This window comes from Haemaphysalis longicornis, unplaced genomic scaffold, assembly GCF_048455015.1.
Source record: "Haemaphysalis longicornis isolate Haplotype H1 unplaced genomic scaffold, Haemaphysalis longicornis Haplotype H1 scaffold_3, whole genome shotgun sequence".
Classification (NCBI taxonomy): domain Eukaryota; kingdom Metazoa; phylum Arthropoda; class Arachnida; order Ixodida; family Ixodidae; genus Haemaphysalis; species Haemaphysalis longicornis.
The window spans coordinates 50,480,936-50,508,385 of NW_027526335.1; the positions used below are offsets into that span (position 1 = coordinate 50,480,936).

At 44.9% G+C, this 27,450-nt stretch overlaps 2 protein-coding genes across 3 annotated transcripts in view; both read left to right on the forward strand.

Annotated features, from left to right (window-relative positions):
* Positions 1-26,793, forward strand: part of LOC144174437 (cytochrome P450 2A4-like) — a 45,340-nt gene extending 18,547 nt beyond the window's left edge. Inside the window, exons 4-9 of the mRNA XM_077703154.1 lie at positions 2,858-2,964; positions 5,347-5,651; positions 13,141-13,256; positions 18,696-18,954; positions 21,536-21,726; positions 23,134-26,793. Of these exons, the coding sequence (XP_077559280.1) occupies positions 2,858-2,964; positions 5,347-5,651; positions 13,141-13,256; positions 18,696-18,954; positions 21,536-21,726; positions 23,134-23,309 (1,154 nt within the window). The 3' untranslated portion in view covers positions 23,310-26,793. The remainder of the gene's footprint in view (positions 1-2,857; positions 2,965-5,346; positions 5,652-13,140; positions 13,257-18,695; positions 18,955-21,535; positions 21,727-23,133) is intronic.
* LOC144174441 (cytochrome P450 2A4-like) overlaps positions 1-27,450 on the forward strand; it is a 98,772-nt gene that overhangs the window by 33,190 nt on the left and 38,132 nt on the right. The gene's annotated exons all lie outside the window — the stretch shown is intronic.

Sequence of the window (27,450 nt, forward strand, 5' to 3'; positions counted from 1 at the left end):
AACCTGCCCACCACACAGCCGTAGCATGTTGTACAAGCGACAAGTACCACGTGAAGAAGGCCAAACGTCAATCAATGGGTGAGGCAAAACCTCTTCCCAAGAAACTACGGGCGGCAAGAAAAACCAAAAGAGAGCTCGTGGCAGCTAAGGAGGGCTCTAGCTGAGACCTGGTGGATTTTAACCTTGCACGGCGTGACGATCTTGTTTGTGCAAGGATTGAAAAACTTTATTCTTGTTTTTCTCAAAACTTGATTTTTTTGCACTTTCTTGCGCGCAAACGGTTGTAACTTCCAATTGAATAAATCTTTATCAACTAAACTTTGCGCACATCGTTTAATACTAGCCCTTAAAATCAAGTGAGATTAATGAAAACTGATGGTAAATTTTGAAGCAATCATTTGAAGCAATCATTTGAAGCAAACTACATGTCAATAATGACGAATTTTATGTAATTTTGGTATTTTTACTGTAACTTTATTCCCAACTATGGGATAGCAATGATCCTAATTAGTTGCAGAGTCTAATTAGCTGGCTACCTCAGTGTCAAAAAGTTGGAAATTCCTGCACTCTATTTGCTAGTCATGAATGTTGCCGTAACAGCTAAGTTCGAGCAATTCATTGCCAATAACAAACCTGAACATTATATTTTTTCTTATTTTTCTTATGAATATCATGTACGACGGTTCTTTACGACGTCAATGTGAAATAAAAAATAAACGGTCACATTTTTAATTTTTTTTCATGCGGTGACATACTTCAACAACACAAGAGATTATAACTGCGGCATGTCCAACTCTCTAATGGCGCCTCCTAATGATAATTTGAGAAGGGATCCTAACTGTTTATAAATTTCTATAAAATGGCCATACCAGCTTTAAATGGTAATTTATTGTTCGCTCTTCATAAGTTTATCTGCATTGCCCGGCTGTCACCTATAGGTGTCAGGAATAGCGTTTATTCACCGACTACAGTTTACTATTTTATTTACACATATATTCTTTGCTAAATTTTGTATTTGGATTCGTTATAACTTTTTCACACATATCACATAGCTACATATTTGTTAGGTATGCGTGTAACATGTACTCCAATATAGCGTATAGCACACAGCAACGGACTAGAGGGTGGCCTCAAGGCTGCTATCATATAGATCTACCATTTGTTACTGCTGCCTATAAAACCCTGCCACACTGTTTTCAGTCCTTCAATAAACAATGCGAACAGCCAGAAATCACAATTTTTGCTCTCTTGATGATTTCCTAAGACTGCCATCTTCAGAAATCAACAAATCTGTAATAACAACGGAAACTTGAGCTGCCCTCCATAAATCCAGCTAACGCGCTTGTCACATTAATAATATTAATCTGTATTGTGGTATATGTATTATTCATAAAACCGTAGAAGGCCACGAAACTTCTCAGTACAAAAATGCATAATACAATACACATTTTCCGTCCACGCAAGGATTCTCCCATCCTAAGTGTTTTTAATTAAAACAAAACGACACTGACTCAGTGCATTTAGCGCGTTACACTGCCATATTTTTTTTCTGGTGATGTATTTAAGTTTATCTAATATTTTAAAGCTGCGAAATACTGGTGTAGAATGCGAAAAAATATATTTAGTAACGAAAGCTTAAGAAAACCATACTTTTGTATAACCGATTCTTTTCGCAAAGCACTAGCCCACCTCATAAACAAAACATTTATCGAGCTGCATTTTGTTATAGTGGTTCACAAAGTAGTTTTTTTTTTCTCCCTTCATGTAAAACTCGGTTGAAGTAGTAAAACTTCCGAAACTTTTACCGAGCTCAAAATTTTGAGGAAGTACCTGCAAATATTCAATTGTGTGCGCTATTCTATACAATGACTTTCGTCAGATATTGCTTTGGTGTAAAACGTTGGTATTCTGAAGAAGCGTGTCATTTGACTTGCACCCTTCGGGGCAATAAAGAAGATTGCACTTCTGGCACTTTCCGAGTTTTCCTCAAAACGGGTGAACACGTAGTTTAAATTCAGGTCACGGCGGTAATGCAGTATCTATCACTACAAAGCTCTCCTCAGATAAAGTGTGCCCGCAAGGAATTTCTAAACATTGATGAAACCGACTTCGCGCACACAGCACCCCGGAAGCTGCACGCACACGCACCTTGTAGTGCTACACACGAAGAAGAACCTACAATTGAAACGTGTGCTTCCCGACAAAAGTTTGAGATGCGAACTACTGTCGGCATTTCACCGGTGACAATACAGAAGACAGCATGGGCTACTTCTTCGAGAGAGAAAAACCCGAGCCGCATTTTGATCTCGAGCTTGAGATTTCCTATTTATAAATATATTTTGCTGCGCGCGGCTCGAAAATATTTCAGCCATCTACTTCGACGTTAAACAAAGGGTTATTTTGAGTTCTATACGTCTGTGGGGAACTCCTTTAACAAGATCTTTCTTCTTCGCAGTAACTTCATCATTACATTTTTATTATTTTTCCTAAATACGCGTACCATAATCAAGTTTTTTTTTTTGGACTCATGTGTTTGAAGGCACGGATTCGAAGTTATTTAAACAAACGAGAGCACTCAACTCCCCCTCTCCTTGCCGTCTGCTTGTTCAAATTTAAATATCCCTACTCGAACAGGCCTGTTCTGTATTTAGGTCGTCGAAAACGCTGACTAAAATCAATCAGTATCAACAAAGAAAAAATAAAATGAATCGCTCGGATACAATGAACCTGCGTACCCGCAGAAGCATCGAAATGGAGGTCCATTCACGCGTTTGTATCATCGAAACGCAACCGTTAAATACAACCATTGGTGAAAATACATTTTAGTTTCCCGAACCCTGCTGTACTTCCCGACCAGGTGTCGCGACGATGAACGGCGAAGCGTGGACGGACAACCGACGGTTCTGCCTACACGTGTTGCGGGACCTCGGCTTCGGCAAGACCTCGATGGAGGAACACGTGAAGGTGACTGTCACGAACTTTTAAAGATAATACCCTTTCCGGGCTACCTACACGTGAGAAGCTTGGTCGGTCGGTCGGTAGGTCGGTCGGTCGGTCGGTCGGTCGGTCGGTCGGACGATTCAGCCACCCGGCAAAACAACAGGTGGAACGACGCTTCATAACGAAGATATACATAGACAATACCATTCCTAAATACCAAAACTGCTTTCATGGGTTATAAAAGTCGGCATTACCCAGTGCAAAGGAAACCTCACGCTTTATTTGAGGCGAAATGTAGGCACAGGTCCACGCAGAAGTGAACGAAGCACAGGAGTGGTGGCCGAATCGCATTACGACGACGCGTTGCATCGCCTCTCGCAGACGTCAGCGGCGGCCGTACCCGACGCTTTTGAGCTCGAAAAAGCTATGCGCTTGAAAACGTGCCTTGTTGCAGGCAATACAGCGCAACAATCGATATCCTGCTCACGGGCACCGTTGTATTGTCTTCCTACCCGGTTTTCCAGTGCCTCTCTTTGAGATATAATACAAATAAACGAGATAAACGCGAACGCTCAAACAAAAAAGCTCGAAATGCGTCAATCACAAAGGAAACAATTAGGTACCCGAGAGATGGCGCGCGGGCAGTGCCAACCCAGCATGGCAAAATACCAAGAGTCTTGAAATACAAATATCTCGGAGTGCAGGTAGGCGAGGAAAAATGCATTTAAGAAGTCGCAAGGCGCTATTTAAAATAAAAGAATGCCAAACGCAGCTAGATCATAGAGCTCTATGGGGATATTAAAAATATGAAGTGGTACAAGGAATTTGGAAAGGCGTAATGGTTCTTTGCCTCACATTTGTGAAGGCAGTACTCTGTTTAAAATCATACGCGTCACGCCTAGAAGTGATCCAAAGAACAGTAAACCATTCGGCTTCAGGCGCGTGTCGAAAAAAGAACTACTGAAGCAGTGCAGGGAGATATGGGTTGGGCGTCGCTGGAACTTCGAAAAGCTCAGAGTTAAATAAGTATTGAGGATAGGTGAGGAGTAATGGGACCCCGCAAGTGGCCAAAAAAGCATTTAGGCACATCTGCATGAAAAGCTAACAATGAACGCGCAGAGGATAAGACAGACCAGAAGGCTAAGGATGGCACATTCAAAGGACAGTGGAGAATCAAACACAGCTAAGGTAACCTTAAAATAAGCCGGGAAGAACAAAACGAATTGGATGTAAAAATGCGATCTAAAACGTCGTTAGGGATGCACATGGCGAAGAAATTCGATTCCACAAAGGAAGCCTCTTTGATAATTCGCAGGACAGTACTTTCTTTGCATTTCGAGCCTAGCGCAGGTTGCGTGGGAATAAAGAGATGTGTTCGGGAAAATTGACTCAGTTTTCACAATAGCAACAAAACAAAAAAAAAACTAAGATGGTGTTAAATAGAGGTGAGTTAAAAGCAAACCCTCGAACAAAAGATTCAGTATCCAAAGCCACAACAGTGGTAACAAAAATTTCCAACAGGTGGCGAGCGAGTGATGCGGACGTCGGAAGATTGAACTGAATAAACAGTTTGTCTTGGGAGGAGCGAAAAAGGAGGGAAAGAGCGTGAGGGTTTGGAGATGAAAGTAAGAGAAAGGGTTATGTGGCAGGGGAGGCAGAGCCCCATACATAGTCTTTTGAGTGAAATTTGCAGCGAAGCAAAAGGGCGCCTGGTTAATTTCTTAAAACAGGTAGTCTTTTTTAGGTGACCTAAACGCCAAATGTTTGGTCTGTATGTCTGACACTCGAAACAACGACTTCCCGACCGGCCGAAAAATTGGCCGCGTATTTGTTCACTTCGCTTAAAATGATCGGCTGGCATGACTCACAGATGTCCACATTATTCCACGAAAAGGAAACCTCGGGCATATTAGAGAAACATACTAGTGCATAACCAAGAATAACTGTCATTTATTGAAGACTACACGTTGGATTGCATTTTACAATAGCAAATAAGCAAAAATACCATGAGCCTGTGTCAAAGAGAGGTGAGGTAAAAGCGCGCTGTCCTAACAGATGGCCCACGAGCAGTGCGAACGCGGGAAAATTGAATTGAGTTGAACAAACATTATTTGCGTTAATCATAAGAGGAGCAAAAGAGGAGAATAAGAACATGAGGGGTTGTAGAGGGAGAGCGGAAAAAATTAACCTACAAGATCTGGCACAAGACAGTCATGTTTCGATGACATTCAAAGCAATCGAGGCTTATAAGCGGGCATTTTTTGTTTTGTTTTTGCATTATGTGACCTTCCGCCGGGAAAGTCAGTAATAACTTTGGGGCATTTAGGTCTGCTTTGTTCTCAGTGGTATTTCAAGGCAAAAACTGAAGGTTGCATTAATACCTCACTTCTTCGGACTATCACGCAGGAGGAGTGTCAGTGCCTGGTGGAGAAGATTGGCGAAACCAAAGGTGGACCCGTCGCCGTCCAGGACTACATATTCCCCAGTACCTCCAACAACATCGCCGCCCTCGTCTACGGCAGCCGCTATCCGTTCGAGCACCCGCGTCGCCGCTACCTCGACGAGCTACTCAGCGAGCTCTTCAAGGCCATTCGTGCTGGAACCCTTGTGGAATTCTTGCCACCGTTCGTCCGAAAAATTGCCAGCAAGCTGCCTTCCACACGCCGGACCATCATTGTATCCAAGCTGATGGAGTTCATCGAATACACAAAGTAAGCACTGTCGGAGAGATTATTATGGGTAAGAGTGTTATAAAGACTAGACTATGCCATCCAATATGTCGTTTAAACCAAAATTTGATGTTTGAATCACAACCGCTATCTCTTCTTTTTTAAATAAAAATTGCCGAAAATGAGCTGGAGCCGACCGAGGTGACAAGCAGCTGGTATGCTATTGTACGAATACAAGAGATGGAGTCGCTACAAAATAAAAATGGCTATATACTTTTCACTCTGAGCTTCGAATGTTATCTGTGGAGGTTCTAACCATCGTCACTCCACCACAGAGCAGAAATTCAACAGAATCCGGTGGGGTCTGCATACCTGAACCGTACGTAGCGAAGGGAAGGCTTCAGACGATGAGAATGTCTACGCCCTTACCCATGCCTCTGAAAAATTAGCAGTGGCTTAGTTCGGCTATGCCAGGATATACGTAGCGTGAGCTAAGGTTCAGCTGGTTATTCTTAGGTTTCCTGGTTGTCTAGGATTAGCTGATTATCATGCTTACTGCTGCTAAAACAATTTCCAATCCAATCCAATCTAATCCAGTCCAGTCCAATCCAATCCAATCCAATCCCAGTCCAGTCCAGTCCAGTCCAATCCAATCCAATCCAATCCAATCCAGTCCAGTCCAGTCCGGCCCAGTCCAGTCCACGCGCATAGGCAGCAGAGCTCTCCAAGAGCTACGCGAAACGGCTATCAAGCGGCTCCGGCGCAGCGCCAGACTTGGCTACTGCGCAAACAAGGCGCCCAGCTGAGGACGCGCCAGCACCAGTGCGTCTGCTGCGGCTGTGACGTCACTCCTCTGTAATGCGCAGACCGGTGAATGTGCAGACCCAATTCTTTACACACCCGCACTCCAATTGGATTGGATTCCAATCCAATCTATTACAATGCAATTTAATCCAATCCAATCCAATCCAATCCAAATCTAATCTAATCCAAATACAATGCGTCTCGCGCTTGCGCAGCACGGCCCTTCAAGGTCCACGCGAAACTGCTCAACCTCGGCCAGTGTAGCTTACGCTACAAAACCAGGATGTTCAATTACTAGCGGAACCTGAATTTTGGAGGCGGTGTATTGGTATCGAAGGGCATGCATGCAAAATTATACCTAAATACGCAAGCTCAGGATCCCCACACCCCATATCTGCAAGACATTACTAAAAAGACATGGGTTCACCTGCACAGTTGTGCTATAAAAACGCTGCCAAAATGCCGAGGTGTCGCGCATTTTGTGTAGTGCACTCATTTGACTTCGTAGCCCAAAACGTGGTTGGACTGCGAAGTCAAATGAGTGCATGACACAAAATACGATTGACTAAGCGGGTGCAAGTATCAACGGATGCAAGAAAAATCACTGTGATTTAATTAAAATTTGTGATTTGCGTACTTTTAAATTATTAGCTCCATAACACTTGGAAGGACTTTAGTGTGATCCTAGCGAGCAAACGTGGGGATGTGAATTGGGCAGTTAATTGTGATGCGGTTGGAATGGCCTAGGAGCAGTGGCTTCACGTTATTGAAGGGAAAGAGTTACTAGGCTATAGGTTGGGTGAAGCGAGCACCCTACTGCGCACCCGGCTGCTAGCGTTCGCAAAAAGCGTGATGACTCTAGCTACAGTGGCCCTGCAGATTGTCTTCGTCTCATATATACACTTTCTTCTCCTATGCTATTCGCTTCCCTAAATTTCCCTGCCCCCCCCCCCCCTTTCCCCTGCCTTGTATGGAGCTATACCTTGTGAATGGGTGCAATTGGTTCTGAAGTGCATCCTTTCTTCCCACTTCCTTTTGAACGAATCAACAACAACAACCATAAGCGTCCACAGCAGTGCCTGTTGCGCGCAACATTCCCATTGGCTGTGACGTGTTTCATAACACTCGAAAATGTTCAACTGTAACGTAAGGGAACGAAGGACACTCGAGAGATACACGGGCACAGTGCTGACCAACAACTGAAATTTACTGAAGCCTGAACGCTTGTCCGAGTATTTGCAATATGCCCGAATATTCAGCCAGAAACTAACAGTAACAAATGTCAGCTTTGCTATTATCTGGAATACAAATCCAATAATGTTAGCATATTTGAAATGTTTCATTTCTTTACTGTGAAGCTACATAACCTTACAAAAATACAGGCTCCACCGTTTACACACCCTCCTTAATAAATGTAAATCAATAGAAACGTTTTTCTGAGCATCAGACAAGGCTACGCAACCACTTGAAGATATGTGTGGTATTTGTTGACGCATCAGGGCTCTTTTGCGTTTGGACGTTTGTTTTATTCATTGGGGGCTGGAAATGAGGGCAGAAAATCCAGCGAAGAGCATGTGACATTTTTCTTTCACTGGTTCGGGCAGTGTCAGATAAAGGCATGGCCTGCGGCGTGCCATTTGTTAGCGGATAAAATAACTTCTGGGCCAGAACCGGTTATCGCTAAAGGCCTGAACTGCACATTTTTTTGTTTCAACAAAGAAAGTATGGCTTTTTTTGTTTTGTTTTGTGCGGCGGACTAGGGAACGGATAACTTCTTAGAATTGCTCATTTCTTTCTCTCCCTCCTTGTCCCTTTTCTTTCATTTCTTTTCTTTTTTTAAGGTTGTCAACTGCTGTGATCTTAATTGCGCAAAAACATTTTCATGTCTGTACGTCTTTACTTTCTCTACACGTATGTATGTCCGAATTGTTGCCTGTATTACTGTCTGTATTCGTGTTATGCGTGTACTATTGTTTTGCCCCTCCACCCTTATGGAACACCCCGCAAGGGGCCCTTAAGGGTACAATTTATTATACGGTTTAACGCACCGACGCTACGCGGGCGATGAGGCGCGCCATAGTGGAGGGCTCCGGATTAATTTTGACCACCTGGAAATCTTTACCGCGCGCCGAAATCTCAACCACACGGGCGTTTTCACTTTTCGGCTCCATCAGAAAAGTGGGCGCTATGGCTACAGGTGCCCCTATTCATTTATTTAGCCTTTGCAACATTCACTCCCGGCTACCACAAATTTGTACTAACCCGCATCATAGCAAAAAAAAAATGGTCTGGGCACACATGCTTTCCACATTCTTATTACTCAGATCGATCATGCGTATCATCTCTGCGCCCCAACGCCTAACTTGCACTGGCCTACATCTCCATATTTATCGGACGTGTGTAGAATTCGTCATGCATGCGGAAAACGATAGCCTCCGCAAGTAACGATATGTATATGCCCCTCAGATTAGTATAAGGCCCCCTTACTTGGGCCGTTCATCGCGTACGGACATCACGTACGAATTCGTGGTTCCTTCTGTCACTTTTACTCGTGTTTGCTTTATGCTAACGTTCCAGTGTGGCCAGCCTACCATGCGGTTCATGCCGCATAAACTCCACCTAAGACATTTTATGGGAGGAATAACGGTGTACAAAGCGATGTAACCCGTTTTCGTCGTCCGTAAACAAATTTTACGACGTGCGGCTGCTAAGACAACTCCATAACAGCGGGGAGCTTTATCGCAGCCGTTAGCATAAATACCTGCAGTCTCAGTTTTCATACCCCATAAATGAAGCAGTTTACTCCGAAGCCGTTCGAGCATTCTCGCCTATTTTGGCGAAACCTCGCAAAATTGGGCTAACAGCTGTCTCCTACGATAGACCTGTAATATATCCTGGCGCGTTTCGTTGCCCTAATTAACTCGGGAGTATGCAGCATGGCAACCTTTGGTTTGTCGCACTGGTTGCGACAGCGCCTCGTCAATGCCCTTGTAAACAATATAGAAACGACCTTCGACATTTTATTCATAGTATAGAGGGTTTAACGCGCCGACGCTACACAGGCGATGAGGCGTACCGTAGTCGAGGCCTCCCGGTTAATTTTGACCACCTGGGGATCTTTAACGTGCGCGGATTCGTTTTTCGCCTCCATGAGAAAAGCGGCCGCCTTGATCGAGAATCGAACCCGAGTCCTTGAGCTCAGCAGCAGAACGCCTAAGCCACTGAGTAACCACGGTGGGTAACCTCCTCCATTTACCTTATATCTGGTTGCTATACCCTAATAGGAACTAAAACTCAGCTTCGCTGGTCATCCCTGTCATCAACGACATACACAGAGAGAAGACGAAAAGACCGGAGGAAAACGAAAAGGCTAGAAGCCTGACAGGCGCCAATTCCTGAGAGATCATGGTGAAAACAGGCGCGGAAAAAAACGTTGACGAAAAAAGAATTACACAGGACGATCACGATGACTGAGAGATCAGTCATGCGTGGCTTTTCACATGCGTATAGAGCATGATGAGCAAAACATGCCCAGAATTCCCCACAGCGTAAAACACTGAATACTGAAATACTATATCACGGCAGCACCATACACTAGACATCATTTCAGAGGTGGGGCCGGGGGGCTGGAAGGATAAAACATGATAAGAAGCAAAAAGTAAGGGAGCGAGTAAGTGAGGGAATGAACTTCAAGCGATAGCAAGCGCAAACTCGGGCGCTTTCCCGTACCAAAAAATAAGAGGGAAAAAGAAAAATAAAAAATCTAAAACCCAGAAATTTCAGAGTGGGCCAGCATGCTATGTTTTTCTTTCGCAGTGTTTCTTTTCGTCTTTTTCTCTTCTTGTACATTGTTAAACGCCTGATCCTTCTGGTAAGGGCTGACGGCGCAAACGCACAAGGTTAGTTGGTGCATCACACGCTACAGCATAATGATTTTCGCTAGACTGCATTTCTCGGCGCTTCCACAAGGCCCTAAAGTTCAAACGTTCGTAGGTGGGTGGGGCGCGACCCCTCGGCCCTTCCCCCTGTCAATACCAAAGAATCATGGTACAAATTAAAATGAAGGAAGCTCACACTCACGCGTAAGTGTTCAAGGTAGCGAGCGAGAGACAGAAAAATAATTACACCCTCTTCCCGTAGGGGAACCCTGAGTAGTATGTGAAGCAGCCATGGGGTCGACTGAAACTCCCATTAGTTTTCAGATCGTCGTTTCCGTTGACGTACAGCTTCGCGTGCCTTCGTTGTATCAGTAGCTTTTGACTTAGTTTGAATGAGTGAAGGACATAAGGCGCGTTTGTAGCACATGCCCCCGTCTTGGTTTGTACCGCAGTGGGAAGAGCGCCAAGTACCTCCCGTTGCGGCCAGAGAGTCGTGGGATCGAAACCGGGTGACGCCTAACTATTTCTTTTTATAGTGGACTGCGTTGACGTCAGCCCAAATGCTGACGGGGCTGAAGAGACGCGCATGCGCAGTAAAGTGCGGACAACGACAACGAGGGAGGGAGGGACACAGCCCCGAGCATGAGATGCTTCGCATCTAAAACATCTGTAATTTCGAGCTTAGTGGTGAAGCTGTACGCAATCTTCAGGACCATAACGAATGTTTTAGTCCACGATTGTAGTCGGTTTGCTTCTTCTGCGCTGCCGGAACGACCTTTACTCCCTCTTTGTTGAAAAAGCATGAGCTTCCTTCCTCATTTTTGGAAGTGGCAATCACTGGACATCACCTTGGACGGGCGATGCCTATGACGTGCCTTTCTCGATTCAAGCAAGTGTTGCCACGATTACGGCGAACACTGGAGTTTGTTTGTTTGTTTGTTTTTGCAAATCTTGGCCAATCTCATTAAGTCGGTATGCTTGGCTTGACAAACATGCCCCGAGGACGCTGGGCCATCGTCGCGAGGCGCGCACACGTGAGCGCTCGGCGTTTTCTTGGTGTTTTAACTCGCGTGCCGTCGCCGGAATTTTTCCCAATCTCCCTAACTGAGTATGATTGGCTTGAAAAACTTGCGCCGGGGACGCTCGGCGGTCCTCGCGAGCGCACGCACCCACGAGCGTTCGGCATTTTTTTCGCTTTTGCTAACTGCCGGGCGGCCGCCGCGAGGCCCGCACACACGTTTGCGTGCACGGCAATTTCTTGGTATTATTTAACTACGGACACGAAAAATAACGATTTGCTAAACTTCTTCGCTGTTAAAACGACAATTAGTTACGTACGTTAACTAAAATATGTAGCAGAACAAAAAGCAGAACAGTATGTTGCCCACGCTTGTCCACAGACATGCGATTCGAGAGGTCAAATGAACTGAAGGTCTTCTTGATTAAGTAACGTTTCAAGATTTTCTGGCCTTTCTATGAGGACATCCATGAGAGACCAACTTCATTCAAAATTCTGGGAACTTCCCAGTTTACATGTGGTGAAGTGTGACTGATTCGATTGCCTGCTCACTTACAATGGCGTCTATAAAACAACAAAGCGCACTCTGAGCAAAATTGCGGGTAACGTAAAACTCCTTGCTCCTCGTACGAAAGTTAAAGTAGTAAGTGCGGGCATCTCGTATTAGACGGCGTTTTGAGAACACAGGACTTGTTCATAGGTACAGAACTCCAGTACTGCTGTTCTGTAGTCCACTAGCAACGAATTTCAGTTCCCAAACGATGCGCTCTGTATTAATTTCCCCAACGTGAGCTGTGTACTTTACATTTTGGCAAGTACACTTCTTCCTAGTACAACAAAATAAATTAGGATATCAGAACGGTCCGCATGCGTCAGTTTTGACAAAACCATGTTGTCAAGGGTGGCATCCGCGGTGCCTGAGTATAGTGGTCGACCAGCAAGCATGGTGTTGCCATCCGGGAACTAGCCCTATAGAAGCGTGACACACCAATGCACCACTGCGCATGTGCGAGATAGAGCTTCCCTGGATTGTCGGTAAGCTGCTATGCTAGGATCAAATGACACTCGCACCAGTTTTTTCGAAGTCGTGAACTTACCATTGCGCGCTTTATGCTGTGGGTGGAGCAGCGTGTTGGGCATCAAAAGCCGTTAATATCAACGTTCTTCCTTGGTGCATGGCACTTTAGGGCTGGGCCTTGTCATCGTAGCTCGCTCGCTGGACCGAAGTAGAGCCGGCGTTCCGTCGTAGCGCCTGTCGTCCCGGCGCAACCGAGAGGCTTCGAAAGCCAAACGGTTTATATAGTCATAAGCGTTCGAAACTGGTGAACCACTGGCGCTTGTCATACATCTCACCGTTGTTTGGCGCAAAGAAAACTATAGGTACCTTTGGGGCAAAATATGCGTAATTAACCGGCAGCCCCCGTATTCATCTAGTTAGGAAAGCTCGTTGGGTTGGTTTTTACGATAGCAAGCGGAAAAAAAGTGGCAGTGAAACGCCGGCACGTACGGGAGGAAAAGCAAACACAAAAAGAGCCGAACTCCCGCTTGTGCAGTTTGAGATTTGAGAAATTTGAGAAAGGCGAGAAATTTGATTTGCATGGGGCGGCAGCAGTGTGCGGACTGCGGCGCTACAGCCCATTATGACGAATTACTGCTCCGCACTTCCGACAGCTTTCACATTGAGGGGAACGGCTTTAATTTCTTCTTGGGGCCATTATTGATACAAGATTTCCGCCTATGTACCATCAACGGCCTCGTATTCTTTCAATTCGTTGAATGCGTGCGAAGCCCCAGTTTTGTGACCGTGCATCTCTGTGGCATTCCGTTGCAGGGGACAAGTCGAGGAGCACAAGAAAACCATGGATGAGCATTTCAACCGCGACTTCATCGACGGATACCTAAAGAAGATCAAAGAGCACGAAAATGATCCCACTTCAAACTTCTTGCGTAAGCACAGTGTTTATAGTCAGTGTCAGTGCTTGAATTCATGTCTCGCAACGCTTTCATAACTGACTCGGTTCTCACTAAATTAAGCACTTATGCATTATGTATAAAAACCACCCACAAACGCTTGTTATATTGCATAGATTATCCTACTACAAATTCAAATTTGAATACTTCTTTTGCGTGCCGAAGCTACACGTGGGCTAAGAGGCGCTTCAGTTAGACCATCTGACGATCTGTAAGAAGCGCCAAGGGAGAGTATTTTCATCCACAATTGAGATTTGGCGTTTTTTCGTTATCTCCACTTGGTGTGCGAAACTAGCTGGTCTTATGCGTGGGCATCGTTTTTTTTTTTTTACATGGCCTCTGCTTATTCTGCAGGTAAGAGCCCAGCTCCCCTGTTAAAAAAGGTGTGACAAAGAAAATGCACATAACTTAAGCTTTCTGCAAAGTAAGGCCTCGTACGAAGAAAATGAAGAGGCTTACGAGGAATTAAGCGAATCGTAATGAGCACAATATCTTCTCGGGAACTGGATGAACGTGCCCCACATTACAGACATCTGCATATCGTTCAAGCAAGAGGACTAGCGCTTATCAGTGCCAAAGGAGCCATGAAGCGCCTGTGGCGGCTCTGTGCATGGCTGTCAGTATTTCTCGCTACACAGTCATAAATAAGTACAAAAGATTCCTGCTGGGAATTTTTCTCGCTCCCAACTAGAACCGCAAGTATTCCACTTTTTTGTTCGTTTGAACGAAAACTACAGTAACCAAGCACATTGTGTAATTTTTTTAACTTTGTTGCCTAAATACCATGGGCATTTCAAGCATTTGTGATTGCGATGCTTGCATGCACACTAATAACTTATGCCGTCTTCGCAAATTTCTGTAAAAAATTCCCTCGCACTTCCCCGAGGGGGAGAGTGTGTAAGTGCGAATGCACGGTTGTTGATTGCGCGATTACGGTGGATATCGTGATCTTGGAGTGGAGAGGAGGCGCCCAACACCCGCAGTCACTGAGCGGAGAGAGGAGGAGGAGAGTAGCGCCCGCCGTTACGGCGAGGGCTACACGAGCGCCCTCACGCGTCGGAATACGGAGCGCCCGCTACGCAAGCGAGAGCTCTCCCGCCCGAAGTGGAGAGGAGGCGCACAACACCCGCAGTCACTGAGCGGAGAGAGGAGGAGGAGAGTAGCGCTCGCCCATCTCCCCCCGTTGCTAGGGAAGACGAGGAGCGCGCGCACCCGCAGCTGTTGCTATGCGGACGACGGCGGCGGACGATTCAGGCTCGCTTAAGAAGTGCATTCGCACTTAAAAAATAATAAATTCACGGCAGTAACTTTGCCGAAATTAAACTTGCCCTTGCACGCAACTTTCTGTTTTCATATCCCCTCGATCGACGTTTTGCCCGTCGCTAAACAGATTGATGGTTGGGTGAACTCCACGCAAAATGAGATCGGTAACGCTTTTCGTCGGGCAGTTCAAAACAGCGCCGCATGTAAACAGCCCCAAATGCCACGTGACGATACAGACTAACCATACAGAAATTTGCTAAAACAGTGCAATCTCAAAAAAAAACGGAACACGAAGGGAACAGGAACACCTGTTCATAAGTAGCCCTACACAGTGAGAGTAGGCACACTTGGTCTGTGTTCAATGCTGCCAAAGATGCTGTTTCCACCATGCTCGTTGCTTCAGCATCTTGTTTGAGTTACATTTTCCTATTTCTATTTGCCGCGCTTACACTGTGTACTTTCAGCCAGCAGCAAAACGCGCGCATAGAAAGCCACAATATGCTGCCACAAATGGGCTTTGCTTCCCAGGGCGGTGTTAGCAGATGGATTGCGTTCACAGCGTAAACACATTCCAGAGCAGACGTGTGTTGCATGCTGCGTAGAAGAGAAAAACGGAAACTTTTCGGCCATGCCCAAAATCAATGGGAGCTAAAAAGTGTTTTCGTAGCTCCTAAAACAAAATCACTCTTCCAACGCCCCGTCGACACCGAGGATTGCACTTGTAAGGGAAAAAAAGAGCCCCGAGGCGCCAACATTCTAAACATACATTTCTTGGTGTGGGCGCACTGCCTTTCTTCGTCATTGCCCTGGTATATTCGTGTTATCCTGTCTGTGTCAGTGCTGCGATTATGTGTATTTTTTATACAAGAGCCTTTAGCTGCAATACCGTGGCCTTCATGTCCTTGCGCTTTCGGTCCAGCCTTGCGGTCCGCACGGTTTTTCTCGGCTGTCGAAATGGCCCAGGCTCTCAACGGTTTTACTAGCTAAGACCAGATCTAAATGCATGCATGCATGCATGTATGCATGTATGCATGTATGCATGTATGCATGCATGAATGCATGCATGTATGTATGTATGTATGTATGTATGTATGTATGCATGTATGCATGTATGCATGCATGCATGCATGTATGTATGTATGTATGTATGTATGTATGTATGTATGTATGTATGTATGTATGTATGTATGTATGTATAAATGTATGTGTGTATGTATGTATGTATGTATGTATGTACGTACGTACGTATGTATGTACGTATGTACGTATGTACGTATGCATGTATGCATGTATGTACGTATGTATGTATGCATGTGTGCATGTATGCATGTATGTATGTATGTATGTATGTATGTATGTATGTATGTACGTACGTACGTATGTATGTACGTATGTACGTATGCATGTATGCATGTATGTACGTATGTATGTATGCATGTATGTATGTATGTATGTATGTATGTATGTATGTATGTGTGTGGGTATGTATGTATGCATGTGTGTATGTATGAATGTATGGTGTATGTATGCATGAATGCATGTGTGTATGTATGAATGCATCCATATATGTATGTTGTACGTATGTATTCACTTATATGTGTGGAAGCTGCAGATGTCTGGCATGGTTGCACCCAACCGCCGGATAAACACTGCTACAAGAGGGTACCAGTGGTGATCGTTAATAGGTGTATGTCAAAGGTGATGTACAGTGAAGGTTTACTCCAGGCACCTCTTGGAGCTTTCATAGTGAAATTTCTTTGCTCTCTCTCGCTCTTCCCACACCGTACCTCGTGGCAAATCTGCTTCATCAGAACAGCATCTGGCAGCCTTGGTGTAGTACTCTGCCATAACAAGAACTTTCATCGCTTGTCTAGGAATCTATGGGAGAGACCTCCGTCCTGCAGTGGGGCACAGGCTCCTGGTGATGCCCAATCTGGAATATCTGAGAGCTCCAGATATTTGCTGCAAAGACACCATGGGCCATGTCTACAGTTATTAACAAAAAGTAAAAAGTTAATCAGCACAGCCTGGGCATGGGTGTGCCTTCTCTGAGTGTGCGGACCTCATAGTCAAACATCTCAATAAACCGGGACACTCTGTACCATGCTACGCAGTTCTGTGTGAACACTTCAAAGGAAAAATGCGCACTTGTAACATTTATTGACCATATTTCCGAAAATTCGTAGCCCGTAGACGCCGCACGTAAGAGCTGCGCGTAGCTCAGCCCCTAAGCACGGTCTGCCGCGATTGGTAAGTCAACGGGCCGATGGCACAGGTACGCGAAACCAAATGCATCTGCTAACCGCACAGCCTGTAAAAACAACCCGAAAGCACTGCATGAATACGTGCCAGTAAGAGCTCTGTAATGGCTACTTCGAGCTGTTGGCGGACTACATTCTGCCACCCGCCGGAACAGCCAGTATGGGCGCAACCGGTAAGGGAAGCCTGGCCGACCTTTCGGGTTATGTCTGCGCGGAGTGGCGATAGCCAAAAAACACTAGCTAGGGGATAAACAGTTGTCCTAGTAACGCCCGAAAGTGAAAATTTGTGAACGCAAGCATCCTTCACAACAAACCAAATTTGCCATTGCAGTGTAGTATTCTGCCGTGAAAACACAGATCGCTCCTCTTTGAAATTTGTATTTCTCAAGGACAACAACAAGCAGCGCGGGCGTTGTACTCTACAGCAGCGAGAGGAATATTCCCTTGTCTTTGACATTGGTGAAAGAGGTTGTGAAGGAAAAGTATTTAATTATTTACGAGTCATGAAGAAGGCCGTTTAAACATCTGTGTGCTATGGACGTCAGATTTTCGATCAACATAGCTAACGAATCAAATGTTTGGAGCTTCCTACGCCCAATAACCACTTTAACTATTGGGCTGTCTGAATTTGAGAATTACAGCTCTTCTGAGAAATCTTGTTGTTCTTCAACGCGTGCGGAAATTTCGTGCGCATTGTATCATGCACATTGCATCATGTTTGAATTTCACCTTCCATGAAGAATGAAACAGCCGTGGTCAGGAATTGAACTTATTGCCTGTATAGTCGTATGTTTTCATAGGTACGTATACAATAAGAATATACAGCACAAGCTGTAACGAAGTAGCGCGACCGAATGATGTTGTCCTCGATAATGATGCTGATATTAAAGTGCTGCGCACAGCCGAGAAGCTGTCCCAGGTTGGTACAAGAAAGTCGACGGGCGCTACTGCGCTTGTGCGGAAACGTTTCAGAATATATAATAAATACTAATTATTTACTTTCAAATACATTGCGGCAACCTTTCCATGGCAGTGACGCACCACTGACATTTACGTTGCACACGTAGGCGTCGCTAGTGGGAAATCAAGTCCTGCTGGCCCCTTCCGCATCCGGGGTCATCTAGAAGTGTAGACTATGCAGTATAAAGTGACAATTGGTGAACTAAATAACATGAAAGGATAATGCGAAGTCTCTGCTTCAGAACTGGTTTGAATCATAATATGGTACATCCGTCGTCCCTCGTGCACTCAATCCGAAAAGGAAGAGCAAGCAAGGCAGATAACTAGAAAGGCGCATATGTGGTATTTTCGGTAATTAAAAAACAACCTCTTGAAACCCTAAGGTCGGCATGAGATAGTTCTTCACAAACCGGCACCAGATGCGCGTTATCTGTCTTGCTTATCTGATGGAACAGCAGCATATAAAGTTATGTCTGCATCATACGTAGACAACCTTTGACAATCTGACGTGCCACAACATTCTGTAATGAATATGGATCTTTTCTCGTTAGCGGTGTTATGTCAGCGACCTGGCCATAGTGTCATATCTCGAAGTTGTTTTTGAGAGAAACAACAGCCCCAAGCTTGAATTGGTCGTAGCGGCGTACGCCGCTACGACCAATTCCAATTCTAGCAAGGCTTCATTTCGCTTCAAGCCGATGGAGGTGGGGTTTAACACCTCGTGTTCTGCGAGCCAATGTTCGTCGCCGTCCAGGCGTTGCCAGGGCATGGTCGTAACGGTGACGCTGTTATGACCATGCTTACGTAGGGAAAATGCACAAACGTTGCTAATTTTAGGGTTTTGGGGAGCCAGATGAACAGAGCACACGAGGTTAGCTAAAGCCATAGAGATAGAAAGACATAATGCAATCGTACACTTCATCTTACACAGCACGGTTTCTCATGGGCAACGTGCTGAGCTTCTTCATCGCCGGCTCGAACACGGTGGCCGTGACGATCCACTGGCACATGCTGAACTTCGCCAACAACGCGGACACGCTTCAGGCTCGAGTGCAGCAGGAGATCGACGAGGTAGTGGGCCGCGAACGACAGCCCACATGGGAGGACCGCAACAAGATGCCCTTCACGATGGCCTGCATCTGGGAGATGTACCGTTGGAAGACCGTCTCGCCGCTCGGCGTGCCCAGGGGGTGAGTTGTCATGCGGCAATGTTTGTTAGGCTAGGCTTCCTAGCCCGTCGCAAGTGTGCCAGAGGTACAGTAATTATCGCCATGAGGGACACCTGTCCACTTAACTTTGATCACCCTGTATTTCATTTTGCCATTCATAGTCAAATCATTGCACTTTACACCTGCTGCCAGCGGAAATCCGCTCTGCGCCCGAGGTTTCAATGCGACACTTTGTGTGCAGTGACACGACGTCTCAGACACCTCCCCCCCTTCCCTTTCACATGTTCACTGCTAGGGACTTATGGAGTGGTTCCTCTCTAGACACCACAGCACTGGTCCATAACCCTCGCTAAATTTCTCTCCTCGGAAGAGTGCAGTCCTAGCTTTGCAAGGTACGCCAAATTTATATTGCCAATCAAGGGACCATTGGCTAATACTATAAGTGCAGCCATCAGAGGGCGCTCGGATTCCTTTCTTCTGCTTGCACTATGCGTTCAATTCCTTGGCAGTTCTGGCCTCTTCCGCTTTCTCTTTGTCAAGGCACAAGCGTGCGCACTTACCTGGAACGGGACATCCCATCTCTTTCTTGCCAGCGCAGCTCGTCGCCGTTCAGTTCAAAGCTTTTTGAAGTGGCCGGAACTTCAATTAGGCTTTACTGCGCCTCACCAAAGCACGCAATATCCACCGGTTTGGCCTTCTCTAATGAGATCGGCGCAAGTTCTCTCCCTCAACTCCTCTGTTCACCGCATACCCCATTTCCCTCAATAAAGAACATTCTACTGAGGTCATAAGAGCGTCGGTATGCCGTGCAGCACTCGTAAATATGGAGATGCAACCTTGGTGAGCCAATTCGCGCCCTTGTTTCAAGTTTAGATGCGCATTCCATCCCCATGTCAGATTATTTCGGATTGCGCCAAGTGGCGTGAGGAGTAAGAAACGGCGAAACATTGTTTTATATTTTAAGTGGTCTTGAAGTCTAAAAGCACGCGTGCTTGCATCAGTATATTAAGAGGCCGAAATGCCACTGCACAGCCCTGTATGTTATAGGTGGGAAGTGTTTCATAATAAGAAAAAGAAGGGTAAAATGTTCTTTTTTTTTCAGTGTAAGTTTGTCTGTGGTGTCAGTATCCATAGGTTCCGTCTCTACCGCCAAATTCCTGCGCTGCGCTGAACTGACGAGCAATGGTGTGAAGTTAGGTCACTTGTGATCTCATCATCACCGACGTCACTTATAGTAGTGCCGTCACGGCTATTACATAACGTCTGCAGCTACATAATCGTTTTAATATCTGTAATGTACAACCGGGAACCGTTCGCCTTTGAGACGTCCTCGCTATTGCCTTGAAACGACCCACTTATCTGCTCTACCTAGCGCCCGCGTGAAAAACAGGCGCGCGGGAAATATAGCATACCAAAGGCCTGAAAAGAAATGTGTTTGATGCTATTTTATAGTAAACATACTAGCGCTAAACTGAACATAGATGAGGCAAATACGTTTACACTGCAGGCAAAGGAAGCATGCACTGCCAACTGTTTTTAATGATGCAAGACGCGCTTGCTCAGCGGTATTTCCACCCACCACAGTACTGTTCAGATCAGCAGTACGAAAGCATTTCACGTCAGTAAAATGACTCCATTAGAACACAATGTATTTATTGTCAGGAGCTGAGTTAGCCTTGCAATATGCAGGCTAATGGGCTCTCCAGGAGGTACGTTGTTTAGTCTTGGGGATTTAGTGTTCTTTAGAAAAATATATTCCCGTGGTCACCTGCTTGATTTTGTATGCTTCTAAACATCGGGGTTTTCTTCTAGAAAATGATGGGCGTGCCCGGTTTACGAGTCTTCCATTAAAATTCATTGGTCCCGTCTGCCTCTTGCTTAGCACCGCAATGTTTGCCACGAGAGCTTCATAAACAGTTCGGATGTTTTGACCTTTTCTCACTTTCAAACTCATGGACTTCTATGAGAAAAGGTATTGTTGTCGTGAAAACCACTACAAGTTACTTAACACACTTTTAATCGCGTTTAGTTACTCAGAACACCCTGTGACCTGTCTTAGTAGTGCCTCATTAAAAAGTCCTGGGTAATTAGCAATCGCAATCGTAACGCGACTGACGTAATGACACTGATTTTTGCGCAGTTGCAGGGACCGCTTTGTGAACAGGAAAAGGAACGTATGACGAGTTTTAAGGCGATTCTTTTGAAATAAACTGATGTCACGCTTGTTTCAGAGGAAAAAACTATAACCCTGTCTAGTTTTGCTACTTCTGTTATTACACTGTCATAAAAAGAGAATTTTGAAAATATGGTAATTTACATTCTGCATACAGGACACCCAGAAAACCAGGGAAATTCATGCATCACAAATCCTTCCCAATTTTAACCATTCTTAGCTGTTACGCCAAAACCCGCAGTGCACAAACCAAATGCGGTGCAACACGTTTTCACGGTTTCAGCATGTTTGGCGCTAAGTAACAGCAATACTGCGGCTGCGAGGGATGTAAACAGCCGGCATAGGCCGAGTTGTTCTCCCTCTTTACTGTCCCTTGAACAACTGTTTTCACGAGAGATTGACGAAGCGTTCTTGCATTAATGATTCCAGAGCTGGCGAGGATACCGTTTTCGACGACTACTACATTCCTAAAGGAACTACGATCATCCCGAACGTATGGGCAGTGCACAACGATCCGACGCTATGGGAGGAGCCATCGAAGTTTGATCCGACTCGGTTCATGCATAAAGACGGAACGCTCATCCAGCCCAAGCCCGAGTACCTGATTCCTTTCTCCATCGGTGAGACGACACTTGAATTCTATAAAAGGGGGCTCAGCATAGCGAACGTCGGATAGCCTAACGAAAGCCCTCGTATATAAGCGAGAAAATATTTTATTTAATTCGACCGTACATGCTGTAGTAATTGCTCCGTGAATTCGCCTATTCAAGGAATCGGTAAGTGTCCAGGATGCTGACAGACGTGGTCGTTGTTCTTACTTACATACACCTATAAATGTTCCTTCTGAAGAAATTCAAACAAAAGTCCGCGAATGTCAGGCGACTTTAGCACAAAATGTCTTTAGGAGCCTGAATGTGTTCTCTGATTTATAATGACTTCATAACGCACAAACCACTTGACAAGGCATCACGCAGTAGTCTTTACCATTTACTATAGTCTCTTAAATTCATCTGTAACGGTGATTCTGTCATGTGTTAGGGAACAACTAGACATCTAAGCTATGCATTACACCCCGCTCTTCGAGATTTAAAGCACCAATCTCGCCATCCAATGATGCTCAACAAAAAGAGAAACTCGTTATTACAGAGAAAGATAGCAACCATTTAGAGAGAGAGAGAGAGAGAGAATAGTCTTTAATGATACTGGTGAGGTTAGCCTGGCCAAGGCGCCTAGCTTGCTACACCAGATGTATAAAAAAAATGAAATCGATGAAGAGATGATGATAATGACAGTGATGAAGATGACGCGCTCATTAAGAGAGTCCTGTTTAAAAAGTCTGATCAAGTCCTGTGCTTCGCAGGAAAGACAGTAGAGCTTTTGTCGCTCGAGATGCTCGTTTAACCATTTAGCCTCACCTTATCTCAATCTGGTCATGAAATTCAAAACTGGTGACAAAAAGTGGCCATAATAACCAAGCTCTACGCCAACTTAACAATCATAGGCTTTCAATTTAAAAAAAATAACGTCATATAGCTTTGGAAATGGCAGTTTATCAAAGGAAAGCATGAAACGTAAACAAGTTATGTCAATGCAGTATAGGTATTCTCCCACCAAAAAAACGGCGTAGAAACGTTGGCCTGTTCTTGTGAAATACATGGACGGGGAACGAGAAGTTCTGTACACCATGCTTCCTTGTGTAGTCTAGCAGTGAGTCCCTCTCTAACCAAGGAATGTGATGAGACCTTCAGAAACTTTCATTATTGTACTCTCGATATGAGTAGGCCAGGTAATTTTAAGACCCCCCAGTAGCAAAGCGATTATGACCAGTCCAGTACAGAACAGCGAATTTTGTCCGAAATGTTTCTTCAAAAGACATCTTCGTTCATAAAACCATAAACGTTCATTCCGATTGGAAGGCCGATGTTGTTTCGTAGGTCTAGAACCTACATCTAGAACCTATATCTAAAACCTAAAAAATGCATCTCAATTATTTTGATCCCTCTATATTGTTCTTTCATTTTTTCTAGGAAAACGCATGTGCCCCGGCGAGATTTTGGCCTCTGTTGAGATCTTCCTGTACATCACGTGCCTCCTTCAGAAGTACCGTATTCTGCCTGAAGAAGGGAAGATTCATGACCTCAATGACATCGACATTCCCTTGGTGGCCCTCAATCACCACAGGCTCACGTTCACGCCGCGATGACCAGCTCCTAATAGTTTGTACATGCAGAACACACCTTTATTACGTTTTTGTAGGTGTAAAATAGGTGAATTATATTTCTATTCGAACATTTTGTCTAACCTGCTCGGGGAGGTTGTGTAGGCATTCAAATACGGACACCACAAAATTCCATGTCCAATCACCTTGAACTACGCCTCATGATGCAGTATTTTCGGTAAGTATAAAAAACATGTTCATTAATGTTGAACTAAAAAACACAGAAGACTATTTACGTTTCTGAATGTTTTATTGACAAATGACAAATGTGCTATGAAGGTTAATTAACTGGTACACAATATTACAACACAATGCATTCCTCGAATAAGCGCGTGCAGACTAAAAATATATCCTTCGAAATAAATGTAGGCACGCAGCACCAGATATCATTTATCTACAACTTGGAGCTCAATGTTTTACCACACAAACCTCCCCTTTTGTATCATTTTTGTGCACAAACTTGGAGCTCAATGTTTTACCACACAAACCTCCCCTTTTGTATCATTTTTGTGCACAAACGATATTATTCTGTTGTAATATTTCGATAGCATCAGCAACAGTCGCCTATTAAAATTTTTAAAAAATTATAGAACTTTTACAGTCATATCTTCTTGCACAGTTTTAGTACATTTCGTGTATCTCTGTCCACACGAATGTGTGTACTGTTTGCGTTTGTGTCAGAGTATACGCATGCACAGTCATACTAAAATGAATGGTACAAGCCGGTAGGGTGTATTGGCAGGCTCACAGGAGGCCTCGGCTGTTGTTGAGCGCATACCGGAAACAAACTACAGCGGCAGTATCGAGTCGGTGTTTTCACAAAGCCTTCCCAAGCGTGCATGTAAAAGTAATGCTAAATGTTGCCCCGTTATCCCGCGCTTATTAATTTTCTGAACTTACTTTGTTTCCGAAGTAGTAATGGGAAAATATCGCATCCTCAACTAACTTAACCTAAACAAAACTTATCATTATCTCTGTATGGGAAGTTTTAATTGACAAACAGCACAATCGAATGAATGAATGAACGAATGAATGAATTTTCCGGAGGAAGGAGCCAAGATGGCATGTCGCGAAAAAAACAAAGGGGTTAGTCGACGAGATTTATGGGAAATGCCCAAAGGGGAGTAAGTTTCTGCGAAGACAAATTTGACATGCAACTGAACTGCAGCCGTACAGGTACCAATGAAAGCTATACAGCTTTCTCAGAAACTTCGCAGTGGAAGAACAATTCATCCTGGTCCAGCACTTGCAAGGCCTCTGGTCAATGATATGCACGAAAACTGACCCCCTGGTGCCTTGCTTCTGCTTCGTCACATCCGGGTCGTATGCTTTCAGCCTATCGATTCGCTCGAAATGGACACTTCGAAGCGAACTTTAAATATACAAAGTAAAATTCACATCTGTAAGCACTTCTTGTGATGTAGCAAATGTGAAATCTTTAGTTTGTAATTGAGTGTTCCTGCGCATTCTGCGCAAAGTGGAGTAGAAGGGAAGGAATCACCCGCACTAAGTGCGACACAGTGACTTGAACGCCTCTGGGTGAGGCCGGGCTGTAGATGCCTGTTTTATTTCCAAAGCACACGCTACGAAACGCGCTGCAGCAAATGGGTGTGCTCCTCATATTTTCTTTATGAGGCACGCGTATGACAACCGTCAAATCCTATTGGAAATTAGGCATATCGCTTCACATATTCCGTTGTTTTTTCGCTAATCTAACACCTAAGGCTTTCGCACTAAAAGGTCAGGAACAGCCCCTCATGTGGTCACATGCTCAAAAGAACCACCACCGCGGCTAGTCGTGGCTCCATCGGCGTGCCTTTCTGACAGCCCGTTGCATAAACGGGAGTTTCGTATGACAATTGTCATCTGTTACAGAGTGCATCAATCACTCGCGCGTAGGCGGAATACAAGAGCACTAGGTTCCGTGCGTAAAAAATATTTAACGCTAGTTTCAAAGCGAAGCCTCATATGCCTCATTGGAAGGTGAAATTGAATGATCTCGCCGTCGACCTGCATGGTACAAAAACCCAAGGAAAGGCAGGAGCGAAACAAATCAGCCCAGCCATGTATGAAAGGCATTTAATGAATATCACAGTTACTTAGCGTGATCAGTGATTAGCGTGAATGAATATCAGTGTTTGAGAGCACTGATTAGTAAGCTGGATGAAGTTGGATTGAGATTGACTAATGGTTTTTGGTAGTGATGATTAGTAAGGTGGGATCAAAGGGGCGTTAATGTGACTTAGAGTCAATTATGGTTGACTAAGGTCAAAATTAAGGTAGAATAAGATCCATTCAGATGGATAAAGACGAATTAGATGGAGTAAGGAAGGCGAAATTGCGTGGCTCTTTTTTTTGCCGGGTGGACCAGTATGTAAAAGGTATCCGTCGCAGTTGTACGCCAGGCGTTCGCCTTCAAATCACGTAGGCGGTCCCAAGTGTCACGAGAGATGTTTCTTGTTGTCCGTTTAGCGGTAGCTACGCTTGCCATTACTGTTACTTTTCTGGACGCAAATGTCGGGTGAACGCAGCGCTCCCTACAACAGCTTGCCCCCCCGGCACTCAATATTTTCACGGCTGGCACAAATTAATCCACAAAATCTCGCAAAGAAAAGCCTTGCATAACACATACTAGGGAGTAGCGCTTTATTAAACCTCCTCGTCGAGTTTTCCAGCAAAACTTCTCGGTGCTGTCAGATGAGTGGCACCCCCTTCGTGTACATCGGCATCGCTTCGTGCGTGGAATTCGACCAAATTGCAGAAGCGGGTATTGTTCTGTACATTGCTGCCTTCTCTGAAAGCAATTGAAAGAGGAGGGGGGAAGGGACGGCTAATTGGGACAATGGGCTGCCGAACCTTGAACGCCTAGTAGGCGCTCCGCATGGAATTCCGCGGGGAATTCGTCGACATTACACGGTGCTTGCACGGCTGCATCTACAGCTGCTATCAACTCGACAGATGCGAGAGGCTTGGTGTCCAGCCGGATGGTACGGCTGCGTGCCTGCGGCGTGTGTAGGTGTAGTTAGGCTTACGTGCGTGCCTTACAAACGTAAAAAATGTGGGTAGTAAATGATCGGAGAAGCCTAAGAGCCACACAGTTCGTTTTTATTAACCACCACGTAATTACTTCCGCAATAGTTGTTGCAATCATTTCTTTACTCATTTGTTCTACCTTTTCAGACGTTCTCTTCCATACCGCCATTGACATCTTTGTTGTGAAATCTTAAAGGGACAGACAACCGATTTTTGTCGAGTATATATTCTCTATCCCAAATGAAAGGGCATCACTTAAAGCACCTTGACGAGAAACGGTTTTGCTGTTAACGCTCTAGAACTTTTTAAATCGAATTTTTTGATCTGCGAGCCGTATGTGTCCCTCTCAAAACTAATGCTGGCAACCATGACATAGAGTAGCTCGGCAACATACTTTTTTCTGTATGCGAAATAAAAAACGATATTTAAAAACTTGTTCCCAGCTAAAAAAGTTTGAATCGCAGGCTTTCCTGTTCCTTTATGTGCTTTTTTATGCAACGGTCTATTTTGCACGAATGCGCCATCTGTTGGGATAGACGATAGGTAGAATCTGGCTTCACGTTGTGGAGGCGGGAAGTTCAATTCTCCCCGGGCGCGATGTTCTTTTTTTTTTTTAAGCTGCCATTGGCGTATTTGGAGACTGAAATCAAATATTTTGGCAGAACAAACGCCTCTGACTCAGACAGAATCGTCAAAGCTCCTTCGCTGGGTCTGTTTACTGAACGCTGCCGTTGATTCTGGGCATGGTGACTCAGTTAGCCACACTGAGAGCAACCCAGCGGCGGCGGGCGGCGTGTCTTTAGAATTTTCAAAGTAATGTATAGAAATACATACACTATTTGAGCTTGTAAAAATACTTGTGTTGAAACGTTTTCAATACGTAAATAAACGTTTCAGCAGTTACAGTAGCTGCTAGGTTTGCAGGTCACGTGACAGGGACACATATTGTAGTGTCAAGTTTCGACACTACGAACCGCTACCCTTCCGATTTCAGGAAGTTTGCTGCCAAATTAAAATTATTTCCGCCAGTTTGTTTAAAAATTGCTTGTGGTTACCCGGCTATATAAAACGCTGGCTTTCATATGAGCTAGAG